Source organism: Dermacentor variabilis, chromosome 6, assembly GCF_050947875.1.
Source record: "Dermacentor variabilis isolate Ectoservices chromosome 6, ASM5094787v1, whole genome shotgun sequence".
NCBI classification, from domain to species: domain Eukaryota; kingdom Metazoa; phylum Arthropoda; class Arachnida; order Ixodida; family Ixodidae; genus Dermacentor; species Dermacentor variabilis.
The window spans coordinates 154,360,411-154,388,092 of NC_134573.1; the positions used below are offsets into that span (position 1 = coordinate 154,360,411).

The 27,682-nt window shown below is 49.6% G+C and overlaps 1 protein-coding gene across 1 annotated transcript in view; it reads right to left on the reverse strand.

The window, feature by feature from the left end:
• Positions 1 to 27,204, reverse strand: part of LOC142585527 (transcription initiation protein SPT3 homolog) — a 115,917-nt gene extending 88,713 nt beyond the window's left edge. Inside the window, exons 1-2 of the mRNA XM_075696336.1 lie at positions 27,062 to 27,204; positions 13,177 to 13,346 (exon numbers count right to left, since the gene is read on the reverse strand). Coding sequence (XP_075552451.1) covers positions 13,177 to 13,346; positions 27,062 to 27,172 — 281 coding nt within the window. The 5' untranslated portion in view covers positions 27,173 to 27,204. The remainder of the gene's footprint in view (positions 1 to 13,176; positions 13,347 to 27,061) is intronic.
• Between the last annotated feature and the right edge of the window lie 478 nt (positions 27,205 to 27,682).

A 27,682-nucleotide genomic window follows, 5' to 3' on the forward strand; every position in this document is an offset into this window, starting at 1 on the left:
TATTTGGGGTTTTACGTGCCAAAACCACTTTCTGATTATGAGGCACGCCGTAGTGGAGGACTCCGGAAATTTTGACCACCTGGGGTTCTTTAACGTGCACCTAAATCTAAGCACACGGGTGTTTTCGCATTTCGCCCCCATCGAAATGCGGCCGCCGTGGAGGGGTTCGATCCCACGACCTCGTGCTAAGCAGCCTAACACCATAGCCACTGAGCAACCACGGCGGGTTGTTGGAATATACATACACCAAAGCCTTGCTTAAATGCGTAAAAACTACTGAAAGCTGTGTTAGTTTCTGTGCCATTGCAATGTGACTGCAAGGTCATGCCGAAGGCCCGCGCCCAAGCCACATCGTCCACACGTAGCACGTGCTCTTGCGGACCCGTGCTAGCTACGCAATGTGACACAACACGGCGATCCCCTCAAAAAGCTAGTTGGCGCTGGCACGATAGAAGTGTACGTGCGACTGTGGCTTAATCGCCACAATCGCACGTATACTCGTTCCAAGAACGAACAAAAACTCCACGGTGTTCTCTGTATGTGTCCTTCATTGCCGTGCAACAAAAAGATACTTCTTCGGCTCGTTTATCTGTTTGTTTCCCGCAGGGGTCATGCGTGCTTGAAATAAATATCATAAAAAAAAGAAACTGTGGCTTAATGGTTAAACCGTTGGTCTGCTGCGCTGGAGGACAGAGGTTCGACCCCAGTATCGAGCACGTAATTAGATGTTTCGTTAAGTATGAGCTATTCTGCAAGACAGCAGCAACCAGCAGCCACGATCAGGAGAGTCCGGGAGGGTTTGCAAAGAACGCTTCACATTAAACAAAAATGGTTTTTAGCTCTACACGGTGAACCACCCCACTGATTTCGGATGCACTCTAGGCGAGCGCGACGGGTAACCACCGCCTCCGCGAACACTCCAGACAAAAAAGCTGCACCCGGGTACACTGCTCGCCGAAATTCTCTCCGCTGTGAGCCGCCAGTTATACACCGCGGAAGCGACAGAGCAATATCGCAGAGTAAACATGCAACTGGCAACCGGACGCGCAGAAGAGAAGCCGAGAAGAGAGAGATAGGCCCGCGGCCACATGCAGTCCGCCAACGAAGGAATCCCGGAAAGCCGGAGAGACAACAGGCTCGGACGACACGACTTCCTTCCCGAAGCGACGTTAAAATCTTCGAAGGAAAAGAAAGCAATAAAAAATGCGACAAAGAAAGGAAAAGAAAAGAAAGGCGAGGTAAACTAGAAAAGCATTTTCAAACCAAGCAAAAAAAGAAAAGAGTCAGAGCAAAAGACAGGCCACTTCCAAAGTGACGCCCGAAGACGCAAGGAAGGCGACGGAGGTCAGGCTATATCACATGGGCTTCTTTTTCCTTCTCGGGCACTCGCTAAAGGAGGCTCAGGAGGAGGATGGCAGAAGGCGCGTAAACCGGGGGCAGACTTCAGAAACAAAGTAAAGAAAAGAAAGAAACAATGCGAGAGGGTGGCAGTGGAGGCAACGGAGAGCGCTCGAAGGCGAGGGATCTATAAAGGACCGCGGGGCAAACACCGACAAGGCGCATTAGTAGAATGACGACGCAGGGGGACAGAAGCTCAGCGGAGGCAGCACCGCGAGCTGGCGGTGTCAGCCGCGGCCGGCACACTGCGGCGGCGACGGCGGCTTCCCGCCATCTCCGCTTGCTTTCAAGCAGAGTAAAAAGCGAGAGAGAGAGAGAGAGAGAGAAAGGAAGAAAAGCGAAAGGATGCTTGCCAGTCGCCTCCAATTCCTTCTTTTTCCTCTGAATCTTTTCTTCCCTCCCCCACTCTTTCCCTGCCCATTTCCCCTCCGAAGGATATAAAGGATTTTTGACGTCCGCCGCCGCTTTTCCCAGCAAGCGGAAGCGGTGGCGTGCGCGGGCGTACACCCGCGGCTGCGATGCCCCGTCGAACCCAACGAAACCGACGCAACCAAGCGCGACTTCTCCAGCGGGCCTCTGTGTTTATTCGGGGCACTTTTGTTTACACGTTTCTTTTTCGTCTTCGCCTAGTCCTTCTGCCACGTCCTCGTTCTCTCTTCTGACTGCCAAGGGACGACAGAGCAAAGAAAGGCGAGAGCAAAAGAAAGACAAGCAAAGAGCTGTGTTCCGTCCTGCGTTCACTCTTGCCCATTTGAGAAAAGGAGGAAGGATATACTAAGCGCGCCTAGGTCTACGCGTCACCTCTCCCCTTCGACGTCTCGTCTCGTAATAGTACGTATACACATCCAACGTAGAAGCTCCCCGCGGGAGGGGCCAGCAAAACCACAGCGCGGCGAGAAGGAAGGCACGGAAAGACTTGCGGCAAGCTATAGAGGAGGACGAGAAATCAGGGATCAGGGAGCGCATCCGTCCGCCACCGCCGCCTCGGCTTCGCCCCACGTACTAAAGCCCATAACTCGCTCGCTCGCTCTCACTCCTTCATCACGGTTTGAGTGCCACCAGGTTCCTCACTCGGAAGTTTGCAAGAAAATACGCGCAGTGCAGGATATAAGGCAGTCCAGACGGACGGGAAAACTCTCCCTACTTTTTTTTTGTCTCGCTTTACTCTCGCCCACTCTATCGCCTGGTTTCGAGAAACTCTAACGGCGGCGGCGGAGGTGCCGTCCGCGGAAGAGGTGGCGAGGAGCTCGAGACGCGCCCGTTGGCGGTTTCAAACCACAAGGCCTCCGCCGCGGCCTGTTATCAGCTCGGGCCCAGGCGGTCGCGAGACGCTTCACTGGCTCTCCAGCCTCCATCCGGCGGGCTATATAGCCTTGCTCCCGGGGCTCCGACGCAGGCAAGCGCTCGCTTCGCGTCGTTCCCTCGCCAGCACCGACGCCGCAGCCGCCGCAGACACCGCCGCGTTGCGCACCCCCCGTCGTACATATAGGCGCCGCTGTTTCCGCAAGCGACGTGGCTGCCACGTTCTTCGCTTTGCTTCCGCCGAGTCCTTTTTTTTTCCTTCCTCCCTCTTATCCCATTACAGCGCGAGCGTCGAGATGACTCAACCTCCCGGTCGTCCCCACACGTCCCAGCTTTCCTCCTCACCCTCCTCCGCTCGCTGTCGCACACAACGTAGTTATTTCGCGACCCCAGCGGTAGCATGTTGATGACGCAGCAACAGAGCTGGCCCAGGCAGGCCGAGTGCGCATGGAAACGCGCACTTTCAGACGACAAGTGGATCTCATACCGAGGACGTGCCCCAAAGCAAGAGGCATGAGAACGAAGGAAATACACAGTACCATGTACAAAGCCTCTTTACGACTACGCGTTTTGCTGTATGACACGCGAAGCTTATGTTAAATCACGTTGCCAACGACTCGAGGAACGCGCCTGCTGAACAGATATGCTTTGTGTACATCAAACCGAGTGTTGTCTATCTGTGACTACCGTAGGTTCATTGGCAAGGCTACGCGTTCATAAAGCAGACACATTCAGCTTCACGAGAGGGGACGATGAAGAAGGTACACGCAAAACACTACGTGAAGTCCCGTTGTGATTACTCTGTGCGTTTGGAAGAGGTTTTACATTCGTCAAAATTGGATTCAACAATCAGGTTGTTTTAGCGGGTTGTGCTTCAGGCAACCGGACGCCCGTAGCTTTTTCATCCCTTACTGCTGACACGTGGAGCAAAATAATTTGCTTTCTCTAACCTAGAACAGAAATCCCTCGTTTCTCAATGCATCACGCAAACTTGTATACCTTGTCCATAAGCACGTGCGGCTTCTGGTTCTTGCTAGAGGTCATGGGTTCAATTTTCGACCACGGCGGCCGTATTCCAGTGGGGGCAGAAAGTAAAGAACACTTGTCCATCAACCTTTGCGGGCGCAATAGGGAACGCCAGTGGAAACGTTAATATGGAGTATTGTGGTTCTCTGCGACGTCGAGCTCAATGTATAGTTTCTTTACTGTATCCAATCGGCGACTACACCGACCAGATGTCCGCGTTACAATTACTGCAGTGCATATGCTGTTGAACAGTAGTTTTAGTCGATACGTCAGCGTGACGTCTCATCTACCTGGGTACTTGACAGTAGAGATTGGCGCCTGTTGAAGTGGCTATATTTCTGCTGCAGTTTCGGCGAATGTGGTCGACAAGGAATCAACGTAAAAATAACGCTCACGTAACCTTTGCCAACACGACATAAATTTCTTCCGTCCGTTACGTTTTAGCCGTAATTGAACAACGCTGAAAAGTAATGTCCCTGGCAGCAATCGGCATAACATAGCTGCGACATGTCAAGGCAGCCACCGCATTATGTTCGAGCAACACAAGGTCCCGCTCCTGCGGCTGACTCTACAACCACCGGTCCCTTACGGGATCCAACATGCCATTTATTATCGCTTGCATTTCCAGTAAATCATACTTTTACCATTGAGGGCTTAACAGTAAATAGAAACATTTCGTGAACTATCGACTATGGGGCTTCCTAGTGCACGCTTACAATCCAGCTGAAACAAGGGCCCGAAGTGACAACAACTTGCAACTCATTGTGCGCGTTTTGATCCTGTAAAGCGTGCTTTGCCGCATCATATGTTAACTTGAGGTGAAGCCCGACACAAAGCACACTCACAAGTTCAAGCAGGTTTCTTGCTAAACTCAGAGCAGACTACATTTTTTAGTTCATTCAATGCGGGCGAAACAGTGAGACAGTTGCCTCAGTTTACATGACAATGTCATGAAACACGAGTGTAATGAAAAAAACGGTAATACCCTTCGCAATCGTTCCACTTTCCATGCAGCAAAATGAACTGAACAGAATGTAATATAGGTGAATTATACATGTAGCGGCTCGCACGACGACCAAAAATGAATGACTGGGCGCATCACATTGCTAAGCGTTCTCGTAAAAGCATTGTTGAGAAAAAGTCGGTAAGTCAAATAGCAAAACTAAATTGGTAAGATGCTCGTTAAACTTCGCAGAACAACAAATCCATTGACACCTGGCTCATAAATATTGTAGTATTGTGAGATGAGCCGCGGAGAGGCGTGAAAGGGCACGAATCACTTGATCAAGGTGTTAAGTACTGATTGTAACGCGTCATATGTTGCTCCTCAGTAGAAGCGGGAAACCTGAATAACTAAAGAAGGAACAAACGAAACGATTTAAACAAATTAACTGGTAGCCAGGTCATAGACAAACGTTTCCTCTATAGTACACGCGCAAACATTGGAAAGGTCTGCGAACACGCCGGCCAAATTACTGAACACCTGGCAAAGCACACGCTGTCACGTTGTACGGCAGTAAGCAGCCGAACGCTTTGGCAAAGTCCACCGACACAGCCATCAAGTAGTCCACTTCAGCAGCCAGAATAGCACGTGTTTTGCGCAACGACAGACAGTAGTGATGCATCACGAAGAGCGTATAGAACACCTGGCTTCGCGACGTCTCAAAGTTCAGCTCGTCAACGGTGAACTTGCGGTTCCACAACGCGTTCCTGCTGGCGTTAAGTGCAGATCCCAGGCTGAGCACAGGGTACTGAAATCGAAGTCTGCTGAGACTCCACTGGGCATCGCGACAGCGGGCGTACTCAGAAAGCATCGACGTGGTCTCTCGACTCCATGAGCCCTGGAAGGCGAAAGACCAAAGCGCGTCTGCCAAGTCGACGCCCACGACGGACATTGGAATGGCAGCGTCGGTGGAGGATACGAGCTTCAGCGCGGCATACAATGTCACCGGAAGGATAACGTACACGCCGATCACCGACGGCCTAAGCCCTAACAGCGCGGTGATCGCCGACGCGTCGAGTTCTTCCTTTGCTGGTTGAAAGCGGTCTACGGAGAGGCTATAAGTTTCCGCAAGCAGGTAGTTTCTGGCATAGCTGGCGCTCAAAGCAGGCAAGGGAGCGTCCAACGGTATGACTTCTGAAGGCATGAGAAGCCGGAGCTCACGGAGTCGCGCAGTTGCCTTGGACGCATCGGCCGACGTGGGAAAGCTCTTTGAGACCTGCGATACTACGGATTTGGTGATCGATTCAAATACAGCGACGAGCGCGGAGTCATGCTGGTGGCTTCTGGGATACTTTTGGATAGCACTAAGCACTGCGACTGCTTCGAAACGGAACGTGAGCTTCTGGCACACAATGAAATAGCGGTGCATTTTCTTGGCCGACAGCTGATGAATAATGTCTAGTAGCAGGTTCGTGGTTGCTTCCAGTAGAGTAAACACTATCGCCTGAGGCAGTCGCTCTTTGTCCAACAAAATCGAAAAACGGTGCTTCAGTGCCGGTACGGGAGCGTGATAGACTCGGCCAGTAAACGGCCGTTTGACAACGTCCTCGGTGTAGCGGCGCCATCTGTAAGGCTTCATGGCGGGAACAGCCGTTTCCAGGACGTCCAAGTCTCCCACGCCACCCAAAGGAGGTTCCACAGCCACCGAATCCAAATCTGCGACGAGACGCTCTACATCCCGGTCGGTGACGTTGGTAGATAACGCTTGGTTTAAGGTTTCAAGGGCGTCACGTCGTATTCGATCGTAAACATCCCTCACTTCTGCATTCACGACGTGATGCACGGGGTTAAGAAGAACCACTAGCGGATCCTCAACACGCACCTTGGGGGTCACAGGAACGATGGCGTCAGGCCACGGTCCAGACCCGAGCATGGAGAAGACCACGACCGCCTTGACGCCGTATTTGAGGTTCATATGCATCAGCAGCAGCAGAAACCTGGACCAGGTTATTGTGGATCGTGGTTTCACAATTTCCACAAGAGCACGAGCCGTCTCCGCGCCTCGCGTCTCTATTTCCATGCTGGTTTCGATGCAGGCCTGAAAGTAGTCACGCAAGAATTTTCCCGCCTCTGTGCCGGACGGCCAGTAGAGCGAGCCGATGCTGGCCCACCACGGCTTGAGCATGCTGTGCACTGACCATACTGAGTGGCTGCCACGCAATGCACTTCCACAAGCGTAGTGGTAGAAGGAGTCACAGGGGTCCGTCCTTACGTTGACGAAGCCGAAGAGAACGGCCAGGGCGCCCCAATCAGACCCGTGCAGAGCAACCTCACGCTTGCGGGGAGAGGAACGCAGAATGATGACCAATGAACCAACTAGGAGGACAAGAAAGGTGAGCTGGTAGGTCAAGACAGAGCCGGCGGCGCGGCGGTCCACGCGGGGCAAGCTGGAAAATATCCTGGCGAAGCTGCTCGTTGCGGAGCTCGGTAAAAGCTCGGCGCTCAACGCTGGACTGGCGGAAGAAGTCAAGGGTTTCCGTACCAGTGACGGTACAGAAAAGGGCAGAGCAACGCCACCGTTCGCCACAGTCGCCGGCGCAGGTGAAACGCAGAGCTGCTTGCACCTGTCGATGAGCGGGTTCTTTTCGGAGTCGCCTACGGGAAGAGCATTCCCTCCGTGCAGCCCGCCGCTGATTGGCTGATCCGCCTGACCAGGGCTTGTGACCGAAGCAGTTACATGTGCTGCGGCACCGTCTACCAAGCGTTCAGCTATGTCGCTGGACGGAGCCAGACGACCAACGTAACCTGATCTCACTTCTCCTACTGTGGTGTCAGGGCTGGCAGGCTTGTTGCCAGCGCCAGGTTCTTCTGAAAACGACGCCGTGCTCCTTTTCTCGTTAGCTGATTTAGCCGACCGCTTGAACTTGGGGCGCGACTCGGTCAGCCGCGTGCTCTTTGCGTTGTCAAGCGATACAGTGAGCGCATGCGCAGTCGAATTCGAACCGGCATGCGAGCCTATTAAAGAAATACCGAGTTGTTGCGGGGTGTCGCGTGCGTTTAAGGCATCGTCGCTTTCATTTGGAGCGGAAGACGTGGATACCTTCGGCAGAGCAGCTTTTAGTTCTTGCTGCGGATGCGCTGATTCCTCGCGAGATTTGGCCGAGATGTCATCGTTATTCGAGCTTGACGCACGCTTACCGTTCGCAAGGTCAGGACTGGACTTGAGACGAGGCATTATACGTGGGTGCGGCTGGCGCTCCCGTCTTGGCTCGCTCAGTCTCCTCAGCAGTGTGAACGCCTCCCACGATCTCGCTCGAGCAGAAAGATACGATTAGTCACGTCGAGTTGCGATATGTACGGAGAGAATCCTCGATACGAGACAAGAAGACAGCAAAATGGAGGAGGAGTCTGGCTTGTTTGCTTGCTTGCTTGTTCCTCATCTGTGGCGCTTACCCACTACGGGTGATTGGCCAAGAAGCCGGCGGTTAAAGGTTAAAGGGAAGGGTAGAAAGAAAAACTTAAACAGAAAAGTAAATCAGGGTCAGCTGGTGTATGGCGGTTATGATAATTAGGAAATAGATTTACCTCGCAGAAACAGAAATAAAAATAATTGTAATTATGTATAAACGGCAATTTTTGGGTGGCATTAGAATAATTTCGAGCACACAATCGGCAATTTAATGAGCTATCCAATTATTTATTTCGAGAATTAACATGGTAGCCTTCTTGTGTCACAGAGGTAGTCGCAAATGGCTATGCAGATGTACTTGTGGTTAAAGGCCAATGAAGAAACCTCGAAGGAGATGTTATTTTGAGTAGCTAAAGAAATAACTAATTTTAGCAAAGAAAAATCGAATTTTTTCCTCTGATACTTAAATCCACGGTATGCTAGTAGAAAGTGGTCAATGTTTTCAGGTTCCTGACAGGTAGTACACAGAGGAAACGGTGCCAGACCGAACCTGTATAGGTAAAAATTCAGTGGGAGGAGGCACAGGCAGGCGAATGGGCATCTCCTCCTTCTTCTTAACCTGCCAAAGATATGGTGCAGGCCCACAGCCCTACAGCAGGCACAGTCGTATGTTCTCTAGCTAGGGTATGTGCCAAAGCAACGTCACGGGCATTCAACGCGTCTACCCGCGCAGTAAACTAGGCTTCAAAGACTCGAAGGAAGCCGGAATAACTTGCTGCGGTAATCCCTCCACAAACGCGATATCCGAAACAATGCCCAAAAGGACAAGCAGTTTCACACGAATTGAAAATCCAATTCAACATTCGTACGATAGCTGTAACGGAAACAAAGAGAAACAACCAACGTGGCCGGCTCCAAAAACAACAACGTCCCTAAATGTACGAAAAAAAAAGACGACGAAGCGAGACGTCAGCGCCTTCCGCGACACTCCCCCCGCTTTGCCGTGGTGACGGATGACCGCTGCGTCGGGCCCCGCATAAAGCGCCATAAGCGTGGGGGGGTCGTGCCCGGCAAATCTATCCGAACTCTCTCTTCCTAGCCTCCCGGACACGGGGCACAAGTCTCAGCCGCTGTTGTTGGCAGCGGCGGCACGCGTCACGACTGGAGAATATATCACAGCGCCAGACGGTGGCGACTCTGAGCCGTCTCCAGCTGCGCGAACACACAGAGATGGCCAATCTGTCTGGAGTGATTCGCGAGCTGGTGACGCGTTTAGAGCCAGCCGGCGTTAGCGTCGAACACTCCATTTAGGTTTCTTCCGCGAGTTTGTGAACAGCACATTTTTTTTTTCGCGCTTTCTATCTCACAGCGTATACTCTCGAACAGATCATTGCTACCGCTTCAATCCGAGAATAAATGCGCCGCTTTTTACGAAAGAATTACGCATGATGTTAGAGTATCAGTGGCGAACAAGGGCAGTGAAGTAAGTATCGAGGCGTCTCGCTTCCTACGGCCACAGGGCGGCGATTAGGGACGCCACTTCCTGACCGTATGACGTAATTTCTTAACCGAAACGACTTTGAAATGTTATAATTTCTGTAAGTATTTGCAGCGGCTAGTGCTTCCGATGCCAGTTTTGTGACTACTTAGCATCTTACGCGACTTTGACCTCAGTCGCTGTCACTGATCCAAAGCATATGCACCTACGAAGCTTCAAGCGACAATTGCTAAAGACCACAAACAGGGCGAAATGACGTCTGCCTGTATACGTCCCTTACCCGGTTCAAGTCACGGCATTTCAATATCCAAGCTGAAATTATTCTAGTGAAGTTGAGCAAGTAACAAAGCGTGGATAACTGACGGTAGGTTCACCCATGCAAAAAACTTTAGCCATACGGGGTAAACAGCGTCGAGGATGTCCACCAATAAGGTAAGGCGAACAGATGAAGGAATTTCCGGGCGCAGCGAGGATGGTTTCGATCGACACAGAACCGTGGTGATTGGAAATTTCTTTGCGTGCAGAGACTGCACTGCAGCTGAGTTAACTACGACGCGATTATGAAAAAGGAATCACAGTAATGCTGATAGTGACAGTAGTGATGACTATGACGATTATATGGAAGCAGAATGAAATGAGCGGTTTGATAAATGAGCGGAAGGCATGCTGATAAAGCATCCCGCACGGTAGGAGAAAAATGAAAGATGTCCTTCGGGCATATTCTCGTCGCGGTGGGGGTGGAGGCAGTTCTATAAGAGGCAGGGAAGGTGAAGTGAGGGGCAGGAGAAGACGAAGGACGGTGGGGTTACGGAGCATCGGCCAGGAAAGGATTAAATGTGCAGCGGTGGCAGGCGCGTGATGAAGAGTAAAACTTAGCCGCCAAAGCTGCCGCAGCAAGGAATGTCGGGAACCCAGCAGCACCGCGAATGAAACCCGTGTGGAGGCACGGGGGAATGGCAGGAAAGTTGGAGAAGCCCTTCTTTCTGTTCCTTTCGTTTTTTTTTATCCCTCTCTCTATGTGCCAGGTGCTCCAAGGCACATCCAGCCTGGTATATAAGAGCATTATTGACCGCGCGGAGGAGGTCATATTGCCCGCGGCCGGGTGGTCGGATTCCTACACCCCAAAGTGGAAGCACGCGGTGCCGCGACAAAGGAAAAGGAAGCAGGAAGGAGAGAAAGTGGGCGAGAAAAAAAAAAGTAAGTTGCGGGAGAAGTGCGATGAAGAAATGTGGGACCATCTCCAGGGTTTGGGAAGAAGTTCCAAACTTTTTTTTTTATTTTTTTTTTAGAACAGGCGAAAACTTTCGGCCAGCTAGGTCATATCGCCAGTACACACTACACGGGAACGGAGCGCGGCATGGAGATTGCCTGAGAGGTCGGGTAAGCATACTAGACTGGGCGAGACATTCCCATACCCGCTAATCTGCGAGCTTTGATATGCGCAAGATCCCGGAGGACACGCAAGCTGGAAAAGGGCCGAGGAAGGGCACACGGCATTTGAGGAATACGCACGCGCACTTTTCAGGGATAAATAGGCGCTTTATTAAAGGTTACTTGACAAGCTAGATCGCAGCGATTTTTTTCTGACTTTGGCGCTGCCGATTTTCCCTGCTTTAGGAACATGTGTGTATAAACTTGCTCGAAGCAGATACCCTCTTGCATATCCTTTCACTGTCAGAAGACGAACGAAACTTGCTCGACACAGAGTTCTTGTAAAGCTTTACGGAACACTGATAAAATCGTAAAACGAAATCAAACTTGTAAACTGTACTTAAAATTCGGGACAGCTGGCAGGGAATGCACTCCGTGCCTTGCAGACACAAGAGGCCGCGGGCAAAAAAAAAAGAAATAATTAGCAATAGTAATTAAGTTTTCACAGAGCTTATAAAGGTGTTGTTCGTAATTGACATCATCTCTGTGTCTTTGCGGAAGAAGAAGCCAAGACTGAAGCCTTAGCACTATACTAGGGCCCCGACCGGCGGTTTCGCCACTGTGTTTGCTACGTGTGATCCATTGTGCCGTCGTTATGCCATCGTTATGCCATCGTCATGCCTACGTCGGTATTCATACTTTTGTACTATATCGTCCTGTATGAACATGCTGTCACGCAAGCAAGAAGGGCTTAATAAACAAATGAAGCGCTAATATATAACTGCGTAAAAGAGGCCACCTATGCTGTTTTTTGGACAAGGGCCCTGTCGTACCATAAAACACGCGCTCTAGCCAAGTGCGCCACTGGGACATGGACAGCCTGCGAAATAACGCGTGCGTGCGTGCGTGCGTGCGTGCGTGCGTGCGTGCGTGCGTGCGTGCGTGCGTGCGCGCGCGCGCGCGCGTGTGTGTGTGTGTGTGTGTGTGTGTGTGTGTGTGTGTGTGTGTGTGTGTGTGTGTGTGTGTGTGTGTGTGTGTGTGTGTGTGTGTGTGTGTGTGTGTTTGTGTGTGTGTGTGTGTGTGTGCGTGCGTGCGTGCGTGCGTGTGCGTGTGTGTGTGTGTGTGTGTGTGTGTGTGTGTGTGTGTGTGTGTGTGTGTGTGTGTGTGTGTGTGTGTGTGTGTGTGTGTGTGTGTGTGTGTGTGTGTTGCTAGACTATATGTCCCATTTCACGTGATCACCCTATGTTTCCACTACAGGCTCAAGAGCATTAACGCAGTATGACTCTCATCCAGGCCTTGAGTCCAGGTCCACAATACCCCAGTCAGACACGGTAAACAAAAGAACGCGAGAACTGCGGGCCAGTGGATGAACTGCATGAATATCGCCTTGCAGCCGATTGTACAGCAAATTTAGATCGACGGATAAGTGTAGGTAGTTTACAGCAACGTCATCGCGGCCACATTGCCCCTGTGACCATCCGTCAAACTTCACCGCAGTGCACGAGCGTAACTCAACGGGCAGTATTTTCAAAAAAATATTTCAGAAGGCCACCAGACTTTTAACAACTTTCAATTAGTTACGTCGAGACGGTAGGTCCATTTATTAACATGCGTATTTACGGCACTAATCGTAACCTCTTTGTAGCGTTATGGCATTGTCTTGGTCGGTATTAAAACGCAAGGTTAAAAATAATTACCGCAAATACGCATGTTATCAGCAGGTCATACCTTCTCGGCGTTGCTAACTGAAAATAGCTGCAATCCTGCCGGCTTTTTGTAATATAATGTTTTTAATAATTCTGCCCACTGGGTACTTCTGGTGCATTGCGGTGGAGTTCAAAAAAACGGCCGCAGGGACAATGTCCAAAATTTCTGGGTATGGCCAAAACATTTCCCTCTCAATACAACCCGTTTATCTCCCACCATTATTTCTGCATAGAGTTAAAGATGCAAATCACACAGAAGTCAAGGCTGTGATCCGCAAACATTTGCAGGTTTAATATGGCGCCCGTAACGTCAAGTGCAATATATCTGTAGCGGCGCGAAAACATCAACCGGGCGTAACATCAATGGCCCGTAAATTTAGCCAACGGCAGGCAGATTTCATCAGCGTGCTCGTCTACAAGGAAGACCGACTAGAGACAGAATCGTGGCAGTTTGACGTGTTTTAGACAAAACGAGCCGCGTAGGCCGACGCACCGAGCTTTGCTCTCTCTACAACTCACTCACATCATGCCTCGTATCTCTTCGAGCACCCAGGAATTCTGCGGAGAAGACGACGACGACGACGACGGGGCGGACGACCCAGCGGCGCTAGATGAAGCTCCCGATGACGAAGCCGAAGGCTTGGAGGCCGCCGTCGCCGCGGACAAGCCGGAGTCAGCTCCGCCGGATGGAGCCTGCAGGCAGATAGAAATAAAAAATTAAATTCTTGAACGCGAAAAGACCAGCCGCGATGGGTCAGTAGCTATCACGTTCCTCTGTTGAGCGCGATGCCGCGCGTTCGATTTGCAGCAGAGGTGGTCGCATTACGATGGCAGCGGAATGCCAATGGTGTGTCGTGCGTGCTTTGATTTCGTTAAAGAAATTCGATTGGTCAAAATTCTTCCCGAGCATTGCACTCAATTACGCCATCTCCTGAAGTTTACTCGCTGCTTCGCGACATTTGGGACCCGAGAACCTCTACTTAGGAGTTGAAAGCTGCAGTCATTAAGCACCGCGGCGAATGCTGGTTTTTATCATTATATTACTCCGATCACCTATAGCACAAATCAGCACGCGCCAACAAAGTTTACTTATGATAAAACAGACTTTGCTGTTTGTTTCAAAGCAAGAACCGTCGTAAGCAGTTGTGCGATCGCAGCTTTCAAATATTACTTTCATGACAAACTTAAGCAGGCACCCCAACAACATGTACTGAATTTTGCTTATAGAAGGTTGGGCCTTCCTGACTTCTTTCTTCCCCTTAGGTAGCAACACTGTCGCGCGCCGTTTTCCTGCTTTCAATTATAAATCGTGTACTACTAACTTTCATCAGCAGCAGCAAATCAATCTACGCACGAATAAGCTTTAACGTGGAGCGGTTCCCTTTCTACCCCAATTATTTTCTTCGATAGTTTCACCGTGACGGGGTCACAAGTGAGTAGATTCATAAACTTAACTCGATTCGTGCTAAAGCTTGAGAGTTTAGTGAATTATCACAACCCGCCAAATGTCGACGTATACGGGCAGGAGGCAAACGTCTGCCGGATCGCGCCCCGCAAGACTGCGTTCGAAATCGACATCAATGACACCAGCGTTTACCCTTCTTTACACTGTACATATCTTATCACTGATCGAACGCAGGTGCAACTCGCGACGGGTCTTCCACCGACGCCACCAATTCACTTATATGCCTAAAGCCGCTTCCACAGATATTTTTTTTCAAGCGCGAGGAATAACGTCATACCACGCCCGAGCACGTCACCGCGGCAAAAAAAAAAAAAAAAATCGCGCCAATTTTTCTAACGTCCGGCGCAATTTGCGACTACAGAAGCACGTAACGCAGCGGAGGGTGACAGCGCCCAGAGTTACACAACGAGGAGACCAACGAATTCAAGCTAAGGACGAAAGAAAAGAAGAAGGAAAAAGAAAAAGACGGGGGAAAACTCGGGAATGCAAGACAAGACGACGAAGAAAGGCAGGCGCTCACACCCTTGATGCGCTTACCCTGATCCAATGAAGAAGCGTATAAGAAGGGGTATAACTTCGACAGCACAAGAAGAAGCGTAACCGTACTTCGGCGCACCTTACCCCCACAATACCCTCCTCTGCTCCCGTCTCCACGAAGACGAGGCCTGCGCGCCGAACCAAGTCTCCTTAAGAACGACCCAATCGCGACCCTTAACGAGATTGACGGCAGATGCCGCAGGCGAGGCTTACCCGTGCGCTACCACTTACGTAGAAGCGGCGGAGAGTTGCAACAAGAAAGAAAACATCGTAGAAGAAAATAAGAGAAAGCTATAACGAACAAAAAAAGAAAGAAACGGAGAAAAGAGGCTGCAGCGGGTTTCGACACTCACGCTTTTACGTCATAAGCACGCCATCAGACAATTAGCGCGCCAATATACATATTGCTCAACTCCACGAAGGTGAGAAATGAAAAAAAAAAAACCACTGCGGAAACAATCATAAGACAATTGTCAAAGTAAGCGAAACGTATACTGTTCTGTCGAAGCATCGTCGTCTGCTGCGGCTGTTGCCCGGACCCCATCGCGGGCATGGCAGCGAGACGCACGGCTGGGGGCGAACTTCACCGCAAAACATGCATTCCGCTTTTGCCTTGCATATAGCAGCCTTGCAACCCGGTCATACGGTGCACTTAAGATCGCGATCGAGCTTGATCGTGATAAAAAATCACGATCGCGATTGGCTCCCTTCCGTAGCTTGTGCAAAGGCGCCAATTGCGACCGAGAAATTCGATCCCAATCGAGCGCGACGGCGATAGAAAAGCGCACCGTGCGACACCCCGTATTACGCGGACCCCAACGATGGAAACGCCTTTTCTTCTGCTAAGAAATTACAGGTGTGCACAGCGCCACCCGGGGCGAATGACATCAGGTGCACCCTCTTTTCCACAACACGCCTTCCTCACCTACGAATCCACACCATCACACATACTTTCCACAAACCTGCTCTTCCCTTTACCATACACTTTGCACAGCATCAAGACTTGTCGGATTTTTTTTTTTTTTTTACTAAATTCTGGTTTACAGTACATGTGCAAACCAAGATAGGTAAGGCGAAAACTGTGTACGAAAGCCTAACTATGGTTAAGGTTGTCCGCGTGACAGGGGTATAATGAGGTCTTGCAAGGACTGCTTCTGTAAAGCGCATATCGGCGCAGCTGGGGGAACGTATGCAACAGGCTAATGGCGTTATAGAGCCGCGCTCCTGCAGCTTACATTTCTTACTGAGAGTAAACACGTCCGTTCGCATTTCCCGAATTCTCGAAATTCCGCGTCGGTGTTTTACGTGCCATGTTGGTTACTGCGACTCCCCAAATGTCGCTCTGTTCGCAGCTCATTTTTTGAGAAAACGTTTTTTACTGATTAAGTAACTCGCTTTTCACTCTTTTGTCTGGCCTAAACAGTCAGTGAACGTTACAAAAGAGCTAAGCGCTGCTGCAGCCGGTTAGACCCTTTCTTTTCTTGCCTGCCCTGCCGAGCGTGCGCTCCGACCACCTCAGAACGCCAGCGTCTCGAAGCCGCCACCAGAAACATCACACCGGCGGCTGCTCGCGGCCTCCCAGCCACTCAGGAAGGACGAATAAGACCTCAAAGGAACGACGGCATCGGAAGAGGATCAGTGACGGCGCAAGCTGCAGCAGGCTCACAAGACCAAGAGATAAAGGAAAACAAAGAAATACAAGAGGAGGAGACTAAGAAAAGGAAAAGCTAGAAAGGAAGAAAAACGCGACAGCGAACGCTGCGCGTGGAGAAAGAGAAGTCGCGACAGAGGATCAGGATCAGGCGGATGATTCCGGATTGCCTCCGACAGGCGAGAGAAAGCCTTGCCCCGAAAGAAATCAGTGATCTGCCCCGAGGGGACAGACACACACCCCCACCTCTCCCTTTCTCCCCCTCCCAAACTCGGTCGCCGCTTCCTCCCTGCATCTCGCGATCCCTGAGACCACGCGCCAGACCGCACTTGCCCTTTCTCTTTTCCTCCTCATCCTCTCCGAAAATCCATCTCCGCGTGGTCGCTGCCATAACGCGAACCCTGCCCAACCAACCTGCTCCCCAAGTCGACCGAAAGCCTTTCCTCCGCCAAAACTTTTTGACGCTTTCCCTTCAGCTCATCAGGCCCAGCGGGAAGCCAATCTCGTTCCCTGGGTGACCTACACTGCTACACGTAGGGATCTGATGCGTCAGAGGAAAAGAAAGTCAAGTCACGCCCGGACAAATCTTGGCCGGCCGCACGCACCGTCCTGTAATGATCACCGCACAAAGCTCTATCCGCGAATACCAACAAATAACACGCGCAATATTTACAACAATAAAATTAAAATAATAATGATAATAATGATAATGATGAGAAGATTACAGGAACCGTATCTGCAAAGAAAGTTTCAGCTGTCGTCAGCCAGCTAAGAGATTGTTAATGAAAACGTTATGCCACCTGAGAACGCCATCTGCTCTGTCTCGAGCACAGTGTCCAGCGCAGACACAATGTCACGGCACACATCCACGCGTGGCTTCCACTTCAATGCCACATTCATCTGAAGCAGAGCACAGCAAGAATTGGAAAGAAACGACACGCTTGTGCACCCACACACACGAGGCCCACACGTGAGGCCCACACACACACGGTAAGCGCACACATGAGGACGACACTCTTGTTTAAGCGATAACTGGCAATCGTCATGTCGGATAGGTTCCTAGCAGCCAGAAACGAAACACATTGGACGCTCTGTCTGCCCGCTTGTCACATATTGGGGGCGAGCTCCACCATGGGAAGAGCTCGCGCAGCCGTAGGCATGAGGAATCACAGCGGAATCACAGCGGCCGCGTCGGCTGCTTCGGAAGCGCCGAAGCGAGCTGAAAACGAAAGTTTAAAATCGCATCTGCGCTGTGGTATGATTAAGTGGGGAGATTCTCCCGTTTCGGGTGCGTGCTTGACAACACTGTAAAGCCTTATAATGGGTGCCGCAGCGCCGGACATAGAGAACGGAGCCCGGTGTCAGCCTTCTCATGTACACGCACGAGAAGAAGCTTTGTGAAGCTTGGACAGCGAAACTTAAGCACCGGCAAGCAGCCATCGGCTACAACTCGGGTGTGCAGCAAGCACTTCCGCGAGGAAGATTTCGGCGCCGGAGTTGCAATGTTCAATGAGTATAGTCAAAAGCGCGCACTGAGACCCCGCGCGCGCTGCACGGCTAGTGTCATGAAGCTTTTGTCTGTGAACTTGTTGGTGCTACATACTGGCAAGTTCATCGGAATGGAAAGGGAACAGTAAAAAGCACATTTAAAAAAGTCATTGCATATGTTCATGATTGTGTAGAACCAAACAGTGAAATGTACTGGATTAAGAAAAGTAAGCAGCGGGTAATTTGCTCGCCGAGAAGACCGATAAACGTACAATGCGACGGAACTGGAGAAATAATTATATTGAAACGTCCAAGACTTTAGAAGAACAAAAAAGTATTGAATTGCCGCGACGGGACAAGTCACCGTCGTAGGCGTCCCTATTGATAACGAAATTATTTTTGAACAGCTCTGATTGTGTCCACACAACAATGATTGCTTGAGTACTGTCATATGCTGATATGCTGCGGCCTAAAAGCTCACGGTGGGGTGCGAAAACGCGCTTGCAGCGAAAGTGAAACATTGTGCGCTGACATGCATACAGACGCGCAGTCAGTCACCGCGAACCCGTGCGATCGCTGCATGGAGGCTTCATTCTGTTAGGCGCCATTTTCAGATACAGACAGCCATATTTCACATGGTTCGCTCTCAGCGAATCCATATACCTTTCACACAAGAAGCAAGTTCGGGTGACTCCTTCGCAGCGACCGCGAGAAGTGGGCGTTCACTGTACGTACTCGGTAAAGAGATAGTGTCTGCAAACCATTCTGTGCTACCTATTTGCCCAATATTATTATTTTCACAGTAAAAAACTTCCTTCGTTTCGAGTGAACTTACAGAAATGTCCAGGAGGGCTCCCACGTGGTGTTTTTATTGAGCGCCGACAGCCACAACTACGAGGAGCGCGCCATGTTATCTATCCCTCAGACTACGCAAGCGAGGCGCTTCCGACAGATGGCGACTCCGTAAGTTCTCGCTCCCGATATAGCATCGGCGCGAAGTGTCACTCAGATCTCAGCCTATTATAAATATGTCCAAATGAACGCCATCGGGTCGGGCCGTCTAGTACGACTTCTGATTCGGCCTGACTGAGTACCTATTATTCGCTGGAAGAACACAATTTGGGCGACAAATGCTACGATTCACTGTTCCTAAGTTATTAAATAAATTGTTCGAGGAAAGGATGAACGGAACAATGGAGCCCGCGTAAAATTATGGCAGCAGTGTTATCGTGAATATAAATGTAGCGCTGGGGAGGTAAGAGTCCACCTAGCGGACTGTCCATTTTGGCCGTTCCTGATTGGCTAGGCCCGCTCATCTCCGCCTTGCTCGTACAGCTGCATCCAATCAGCAGCGGCCGAAACGGACAGTCCACTAGGTGGACTCTTACAGAATACCACCCCTGACTTCGGCGCTAAGAAACATATATATGCATATGGTAGTTTGTGTATTGATAGCAGTTCGTGTGCATTATGACTTGCATGCGATACCGTTTCGTGAATACTTCGCTTGTGTGTGTATTTTCCGAAGTGTTGCTACATAATATTCATATCTTGCTCGACTATCTTTAATGTTCAGGATGCTAGGAGGGCTCGCCCTTTGTGTCCCCGTTGTGGCACACGTATCAGGAAAGTCGAGGTTCTCCTCATGCGACAACGCTCACTCTTCTAGCGCGCCTAACCTCATCCTTGAGATGAAAATGAATAAACTAAAGCTTGAAGCATACGTACAAACAGGACTCCATTTATATTGGCAGTGCCTTTTTGAGCTAATGCACAAGCGTATAAAGGCGCTCCAAGCGTCCTGCGTCTTTGTGTGCGTGCGTGCGTGCGTGCGTGCATGTGTGTGTGTGTGTGTGTGTGTGTGTGTGTGTGTGTGTGTGCGTGCGTGCGTGCGTGCGTGCGTGCGTGCGTGCGTGCGTGCATGTGTGTGTGTGTGTGTGTGTGTGTGTGTGTGTGTGTGCGTGCGTGCGTGCGTGCGTGCGTGCGTGCGTGTGTGTGTGTTTGTGTGTTTGTGTGTGTGTGTGTGTGTGTGTGTGTGTGTGTGTGTGTGTGCGTGTGTGTGTGTGTGTGTGTGCGTGCGTGTGTGTGCGTGCGTGCGTGCGTGCGTGCGTGCGTGCGTGCGTGCGTGCGTGCGTGCGTGCGCGCGCGTGCGTGTCGTCTGTCAACGTTAAAAGAAAAAAAAACACCTCCAACATTAGAAATCAACTCGCCTAAATGTATAACCTGCTTGATTATATTTGGTTTTCTCGAGCCAGTATTATTTCTGACATTTACGAAGCTAACAGCCCTACAAACGATTATTTTGAGCAAAATCTAGTAAAGAACGAACGGTAGAGTGCTGCATGGTTCCCCACAGAGCGAGCAGACCGTGCCCTAAAGCAAGAATAACTATACTGATTCACTGAGGCCGGCAAGTAATATCCAAAACCCACACCGGTTAACTGCCGCACAAACTGAGTGTATAAGAATATAAATCAGACGCGAAATGAGCAAAAGAATAGCGAGGAAAAAAATAAGAATAAGATAAAGATGGACCAACGTCGCCGAGAACTGACGCTACAAGATCTTAGGAACTGACACTATCTATGCACGGGCGACAGGGAACGGGAGCAGCAAGCGAACGGCGAAGTGGATCCGACAAGAGCACGTACGCTCACGTCGGCAGAGCAGGCAGAAAGAAGGCAATCGATGCTCATCAATGATGCACCGCGACAAATTACACATGAAAGAACATTCCGACGGAAAGACGGGCCGCAGATCGCTTGCGCGAGCCGCCGCTGGCATTTGCTGCAGCCCGTCGCCGACCAAAGCCAGGTTAGAGCCGAGCCGAGGGGAGGGGGAGGAAGAGGAGGGACGCCACCGGGGCACGCACGCACGAATATGCACGCGAGTGTCGTTCTTGCCACCGAATACGCAGTCCTCCTCTCCGCATCCCGCTGCTGCTCCCACTTTCACCCGCGGCTTTCTGACTCGCTCGTTCTCGGACACCGAATAGCGGCCCGCAAAAGAAGGCGCCGGCAGCGAACGGCGCAGTCAGAAGTGCAGCCCGTGCCAGCGACGGCGGGGTCAGTGCACTGCCCAGAACATGGCGAACTTTCGCGCATTTTACGGAAGCTGCGTATAGAGAGCACACAGAGAGAGAAATGATGCGTAGAAAAGCAGGGAGGTTAACCGCAAGTAGTACCGGTTGGCTACTCTGCACGGGGGAAAGGGGAAGCTGCGCGTTAGCTTTAAAGGATGGAGGCGCGGTGAAGCGGGCAAATTGGAAGTCATGCATTTCTGGCCAGTGCGCAAATAGACGAGCGACGTCAGGGAGTACGCAGGACATGCGTTTGTCCGGCGTCGTCCCCGTCGCCCTCGCACACTTGCGCACAGATCACAATGCATAACTTCCAACTTGCCTGCCTTCACCGCGCACCGCCCCTCCGTCTTTCATACTTACGCGCAGGTTGTGTAAAAAAATAAATAAATAAAGGTGACAGGCTTCGCTACGTGCATATCGCGAGGACATACGCTCTCCTCCATTCTCCCGGTCGTACTCGTCCGTTTGCGCACTGATCACAACATTCGGGATCATGAAAGGTGTCGCGAAGTCGGCAGCCGAAGCGCCGACAAGTTTAGTCGATTGATTCCTGTGGCATAACGCGGCAAAGCGACATTGGCGATATGAGAGACACTCTATTATCGGAGGGCTCCGAGCTAACTTTCAATGCAATGGCTGCTTGTTGTGCATGCAAATCTAACTAACTGAACGTATAGTACACTGTGCCCACGTAGAGATGCGGCCGGAAATCGAACCACGCGACCTGGTACTCATCAGCAGGTCGCGCGGATCGGGTGATATATACATATAGTTTGAGTGAGTTCGATTCAATCTTATACTCTCGATTTTCTTCATTTGTTTATGCATTTCGCATCGATCACGATGCAAGAATGCAAGGCTGAGGTCCATATCCGAAAAGGGAGCAACAACCTCGCTTCTCTGGAACTCGGCAACACCCAGGGTGGCCGCTTCTCGAAAGCGAATTACACTTTTATCGCACCCTGGTTACGATCCGATCACGCACTCCCCGTCTAGCCACGCCTTGTTTGCGACGAGCGCAGCATGAGAGGACGGCCGCGAGCCGAATGTCCTAAGCTTAGAAGAATGTCCCCGCACCAGCGCCACCTGCATCTTCCTGCATCACCGACGCTCGCATACGCCCTCCATTCAGCGCGAGAGGGGGATACTAATTGCTGCCTCTCTCAACTCTCTTTACACGTATACGCACGCATGCAAATAAGCACGTCACTGTAAAGCACCGCCAAGAAAGAAAAAAAAAAGAAAGAGCAGTAAGAAGACGATAAAAGCTGCGCGAAGCTTTTACAGTGCGTGTATGACACCAGCTAGTACGAGTGTATATATCATCAATTCTTTTCAGTTTCTTGGCCGGCAGGATGGTGCGGCTCCCTTTGGCAGCCACCGCGAGGGCTTTCTCCCAGCAAAGCTCACCGGTAAAGACCCCTGCCCTGGACACGTTCTTGTTCTTCGCCGCTCCAGCGTTTCCCCACTCAAACCCCGTTAACCTTTCTTGTCTTCTACTCCCATCCGCGGGACCTGCCTCGCTATGAGAAGGAGGTATACGTCCAGCTTCTCGAGGAATCGAGCGGCGCGAGAGGATATACGCGCGTAACGTATTCGGGGCTGATTGCTCGATACTTACGCCCCCGTATCGCATTTGCATTCGCTAGTATTGCGAGCCGCTTCCCGTTCGTCTCGCTTCCTCGCTCCTTTTTTTGCCCGACTGCGATCCTTTATTATTATTTTATCTTTCCTCTCGAAAAAAGAAAAATAACTCCATCAAAGGGAGCCTTAACTAACTCAGGAAGTCCCGCCTGAGCGCTGACGGCTGAAGGCGGTGCTCGAGGAGCGACGGTACGCGTGTTTCTACGAAAGTGCGCGCGAGAGGCACTGATCACGCGGTTCTCGATCACATCTAGGAGCACATCTCGTGCTCCTAATGCCCTCCAGATAAATTGCAGTCATTTGGCCAAAGTTTTTAAGAAGGCATTTCAAGACGAGCTGCTTCGAGGGCACCACGGTTTGCGAGTTCTCTCATGTAGTATAAAATATAAGTTCCGTCTCGCGGTAACAGCGAAGACAAAAGTATCTGATGAAAATCAGAAGACGCACATATCCCTAGGGTAGTTGACGCATAACACGAAGAATTTTTGTGGACACGATGGATAATACTCAATTAACTCAGTGCCGTAATATGTATGTACTTAGTACTTAAATCTCCGCAATATTTATCAATATCTAATGCCTACAAGACGCCAGAAGAGTTTGTGTTTGAGGAACACAGCCCTATCTAGGAGTGAAGTTGATGCGACTGCACAGCAAGCATACTGCGCAACAGAAATGGCTGCATGCATCTGTAAGTCGCACTTGAGCTGCACCCGATTCCCTTCCGCAATGCGGACTTCAGAGTACTGGTCGAATCCAAGCCTGTACGTGGCCAAGGGCCCTATAACGTAAAACTATTCCAATATGTTTCTATTTCAATCTCCTAACGTCAAATTTGCGTAACCACCGACGCAAGCACCGGGCGGTCACCCGCAGGGTTGTCTGAACAGACCAATCAAACGCTTTCCTCGTTCATAGGAGGTCACTTTTGTTTGCTTGAAAAACGAATAACAATGCCTACACTGAGCTGCTTGTCGTATCTAATTGGCTGACGGGAGGCCAGGAGCACACTCAAGTGGAGAGGGATTCACTGGGGCTGAGCCAGTGCACTGAAAATCGATAACCGGATGAAGAGGGTGGTGCCGGCGTCTGCGATTGGTCGGCTTTCCCTTACTTAGCTTGTGGTGGCTGGTCGAAAATCGCGGCGGCACGCAACGGAAGCTTAAGATTGACGCTAAATCTGACCCTCAGCAAAGAAGAGTTGGCATAATGAGGTGGCAAACGTGCCGAAAGTGCTCGAAAACGTTACACGGCCACGCAAGAAGCTTTATTATACGCAAATACACCCATGCTCTCCGGCAGGTGCGAGTAGCCAACGTCTCAGCGATTGGCGGCAGCCATCTTTCATTCCTTTCGGAACGGGGCAGCCTGCGGCTATTCCGAAGAAAATTCAGTTTTGTTCGGCATATTAATGCATCTTTATCGCGTACACGTCACTTTGACGCGGTGAGTTTGTGCGGTTTTGTGACGTCGCGTGACAGGCAGGTGAAGTGGGTGCAGCCCGAAAACTTTTTACCAATAGCCGAGGGCTAATGGCGAAAAGGGGTCGAATCAGAAATAACTGTTTTTCTTTTTTCTGTCAAATCATGCATAATCAATGTGTGCACATCATATCAGATGGGGAAGTATCGCGGTTTTCGTGACGTCGCGTGACAGACAGGTGAAGGGGGGGGGGGGTCGAAAAAAGTTTTTGACCAATCGTGGAGCGCTGATAGCAGAATTGGAATAGAAAAGTTTGTAATAGTTTTACGTTATAGCGCCCCAAGTTTGAAAGCAGATATGCAAGTAGCAGACGTTAAGACGCGTTAAAATAAGGCTGACTTAAACGATAAAATCAATTTACAGCAATCATTATAACAACCGAGGTCATTCAATTGAAGGACCCTGGTAATGACTAAAGGGTCCGCTTTTCTTGCTTTCTTTTTCTATCGCAAGTTACTAAGCAATGCGCAGGCCAAGTCGCGGGACATTGGCCGCGCTATTTTTACTCAGTGCGTGAACTTCGTGCGTCAGAAAACGCCATGTAACTGCTGCTATGCGCACTGGGCTTGAGAATAATCTCTTCGGGGCAACTATGTCACCCAACTGACGCAAATGGCGGCGCGAGCCAGAAACTCTGCTCGCAGAGCCATCTATCTACGACTTCAGGAGATTAAAAAAACCTATCAAAATAAGTGGTGACGACTTCTGATGTCCCTCGCTGTAGAATGCAGCAGCCAGCCAAATACGCGTCAAACATATGTTTCGCTGTGAACTGCGGATTAGTCGAGTACCGGAGCGATCACGTGACTGATGGTCGCACTCCTACCACTGTTTCCGTCGCCATTGAAGTCAGCTGCAATGTGCAGTGAGGGAGAGATACTTAATTCACAGTAGGGTTATTACTCAACAATGTTACAGCAACAAGAAACCAACGTTTTTAGATTCGTTGCAAGAAGCGTTACATAATGATCGTATGCAACACATGTAAGAAGATTCTGGAAATAATAATAATAAAATAACGTTAGAGAAAAAAAACGCATTTGAGAACGTCAAAAGAAAAATTTGGCATCGAGACCTCTATACAGGAACATTTAATGAAACTTGTAGTGAGGTGTCAACAACGCATCACATTGGAACAGGCAGAACACCCAGGGCAGTATACAAAGCATCAAATTGGGCGTGCATTTAGCCCATTTTATGTGTACGGTCTTGCATTTTCGACTTGCTAGTCCAAATGTATCATCGACAGGGCCCGAATTTTGCTTCGACTTTACGTTGAATAATAAAGGCGCGCATTACGGTTTGCTTCACCTCAAACTCAGTTCCTAGCTCATAATGCCGTTGTACAACCATTCTTAGAATACCCTGTAATAATCTGGGACTGACAGCTACACTAAGATCAATATTTACAAATTAGAAATAGTTCAAATAAACCAGTGAAAATGCATAAGTGAGCAGTGAGAAAAGCGTTAATAACAAGAATCATATTTGTCGCTTGAAAATCTTTTTTCCAATCGATAAATGTGCACTACAACATTGCCGCCTGGCAAATAATTAGTTATTCCAGTGATTACGCTACGCGCATGCAACATTCTCTCTCAGTAAAACCATTGTTAACAAGAACTAACTGTTACGAATATTTCTATCTTCCTAGAACAATAAGAAACTAGAACAACCCTTCGGATAATGTAGTAACACAGAATTCCTTGTCATTGTTTGAGGCACGTATTCTATAATTAATCATTTTTTTGTTGTTTTGGGGTCTGAACTCATGTGCTGAAATTAACTATATGTTATGGTGTTGTGCGTGATGACATTGAAGAAGTTTTTTTCTGCTATGTATACTTATTGACGTAGCCTTTACCTTGCTGTATTTCGTTTTTTGTCTTAACATGTTGCTGCGCAGATATGTATACCCACCTGCAATGTTTTTTTTTCTTTTCTTTTGGCAACGCCAGAGTATTCATAAATACATAAATGAACAAACAAACAAATAAATAAATACACGGTCACCTCCTACAGCGCATGGCAATTAATGTTCGAGCAACACACTGCATCCCCTACAGATGAATGACAAAGTTAGCCTTAAAACGTTCTGTTTAGTGAATAATATTACTTTAAAAAAAATCACTCAACCGATCTTTGTCAAGGATCTCTGGCGTATCGTTTGATGCTTTCGTACAGTGCGTAATAAATGCGTCTAACACATATCAGATATACTAAAGAAAAGAAAACCCAAAAGAAAACCGATATAAGAACACAAAACACCATACAGTAAGAAAATCACAGCACGGCTCAGATGTTTGAGGCTGTATGCACTCAAATCGCAACGCGCAGATTACAAGACAAATTACATGAGCACAATGTCGCTATTTGTAAATATATCCGCGCCCTCTCCCGCCCAGGCTCACGTCATCTAAATCAAAGCTGAGCAAATTCAATAAGTAGAGCTTATTTTCCCTCCATGGTTTTCCAACCCCGTTTCTCCCTCTCATATAGAGTTGATTTTCAAATCTGTCGGCATTTGCAACATAGCTGTTAAATGTTTTCAGAAGTCTGAGTGAGGCACATGTGTAATTGAAAGAGTTGTCAACGTAAAAAGCATCATGAATCCGCGTTGTTTTTTGTGGCACTCCGATGTGAACTTAGGAAAGCCGAAGTTGACAAGTCTACCCTAAGCATTGGTCTATCTCGTCGAAAAACAAAAAAAAATAAATTACCAGCTGAGAATACTTACGTGACGTGGCACGGTAAGCGCATGTGGTTATCGTTCTTTATAACATCGAGGGCACGTAAACACTCAATGACACTTCCAACGCTACCCAAAATTAGTTCCGTGAACGCTCCCGCTACGAATATAGCCACGTCATCAGTATAGTAGCGGTTGTGAACACAATCGGATGTCTTAGCAGTTTGTTTCCAGCGCAATTTGTTAGTTTCGAGGCTGGAGGTGCCCTCGCAGAACCGGCTGTGAACTTCGAACGACGCTGGTAAACAATACCCGGCGAAAGCTGCCGCGGCAAATAAACGCTGCCGATAGGCTGTAAAAAGAGCCAAACCTTGTTTTCGTTAGCGGACGAGGACGCGGAAGGCTCCTTGTCTCTATTCGGTCTCTTGGGCTTGCTCTTGAACTTCGTATTCTTGAGCGACGCCTGATTTTCCTTCGCCATCACGACAGATGCAGCTCACGGCTGGGCGCCGCCATTGACTAAAGGTGTGGTGATGATGATGGCGGTGGTTGCTTGTGGCGCCGCTCTGTGGCCGGCCCCTTGTGCCGTCTCGTTTCGGTTCTGTTTTCGCCAGTGAACGCGTAGTGTTTGCAGTTTAGCGTTCGGAGTTTCGGTATCGGTTGTTCCGATACGCTGAACTAATCATCATTAAAGAGCAAAAAAGAGTAAGTGTGTCTGGCACACAAAACATTTTTGTTTCTGCCCAAGGATTCGCTTTCAACTACAATATACACTAACTCTTTTTCTGCTTTGTGACGTCGGAAATAAAGCTGGGCTTTCTTGCTATTATTATTGTTTCCTTTTATTTATTCTCTCTCTTTCCTGTAATTGAGGAGCCTTGAGACGAGATTACCAGCGTTTCTTACCAGCGTTTCAGAAATGGCCAAATCTTTGTAGCATCACTCTATAGTTTCACACAATCCTTTTTCACGATAAGTAACCAAGCTTAGC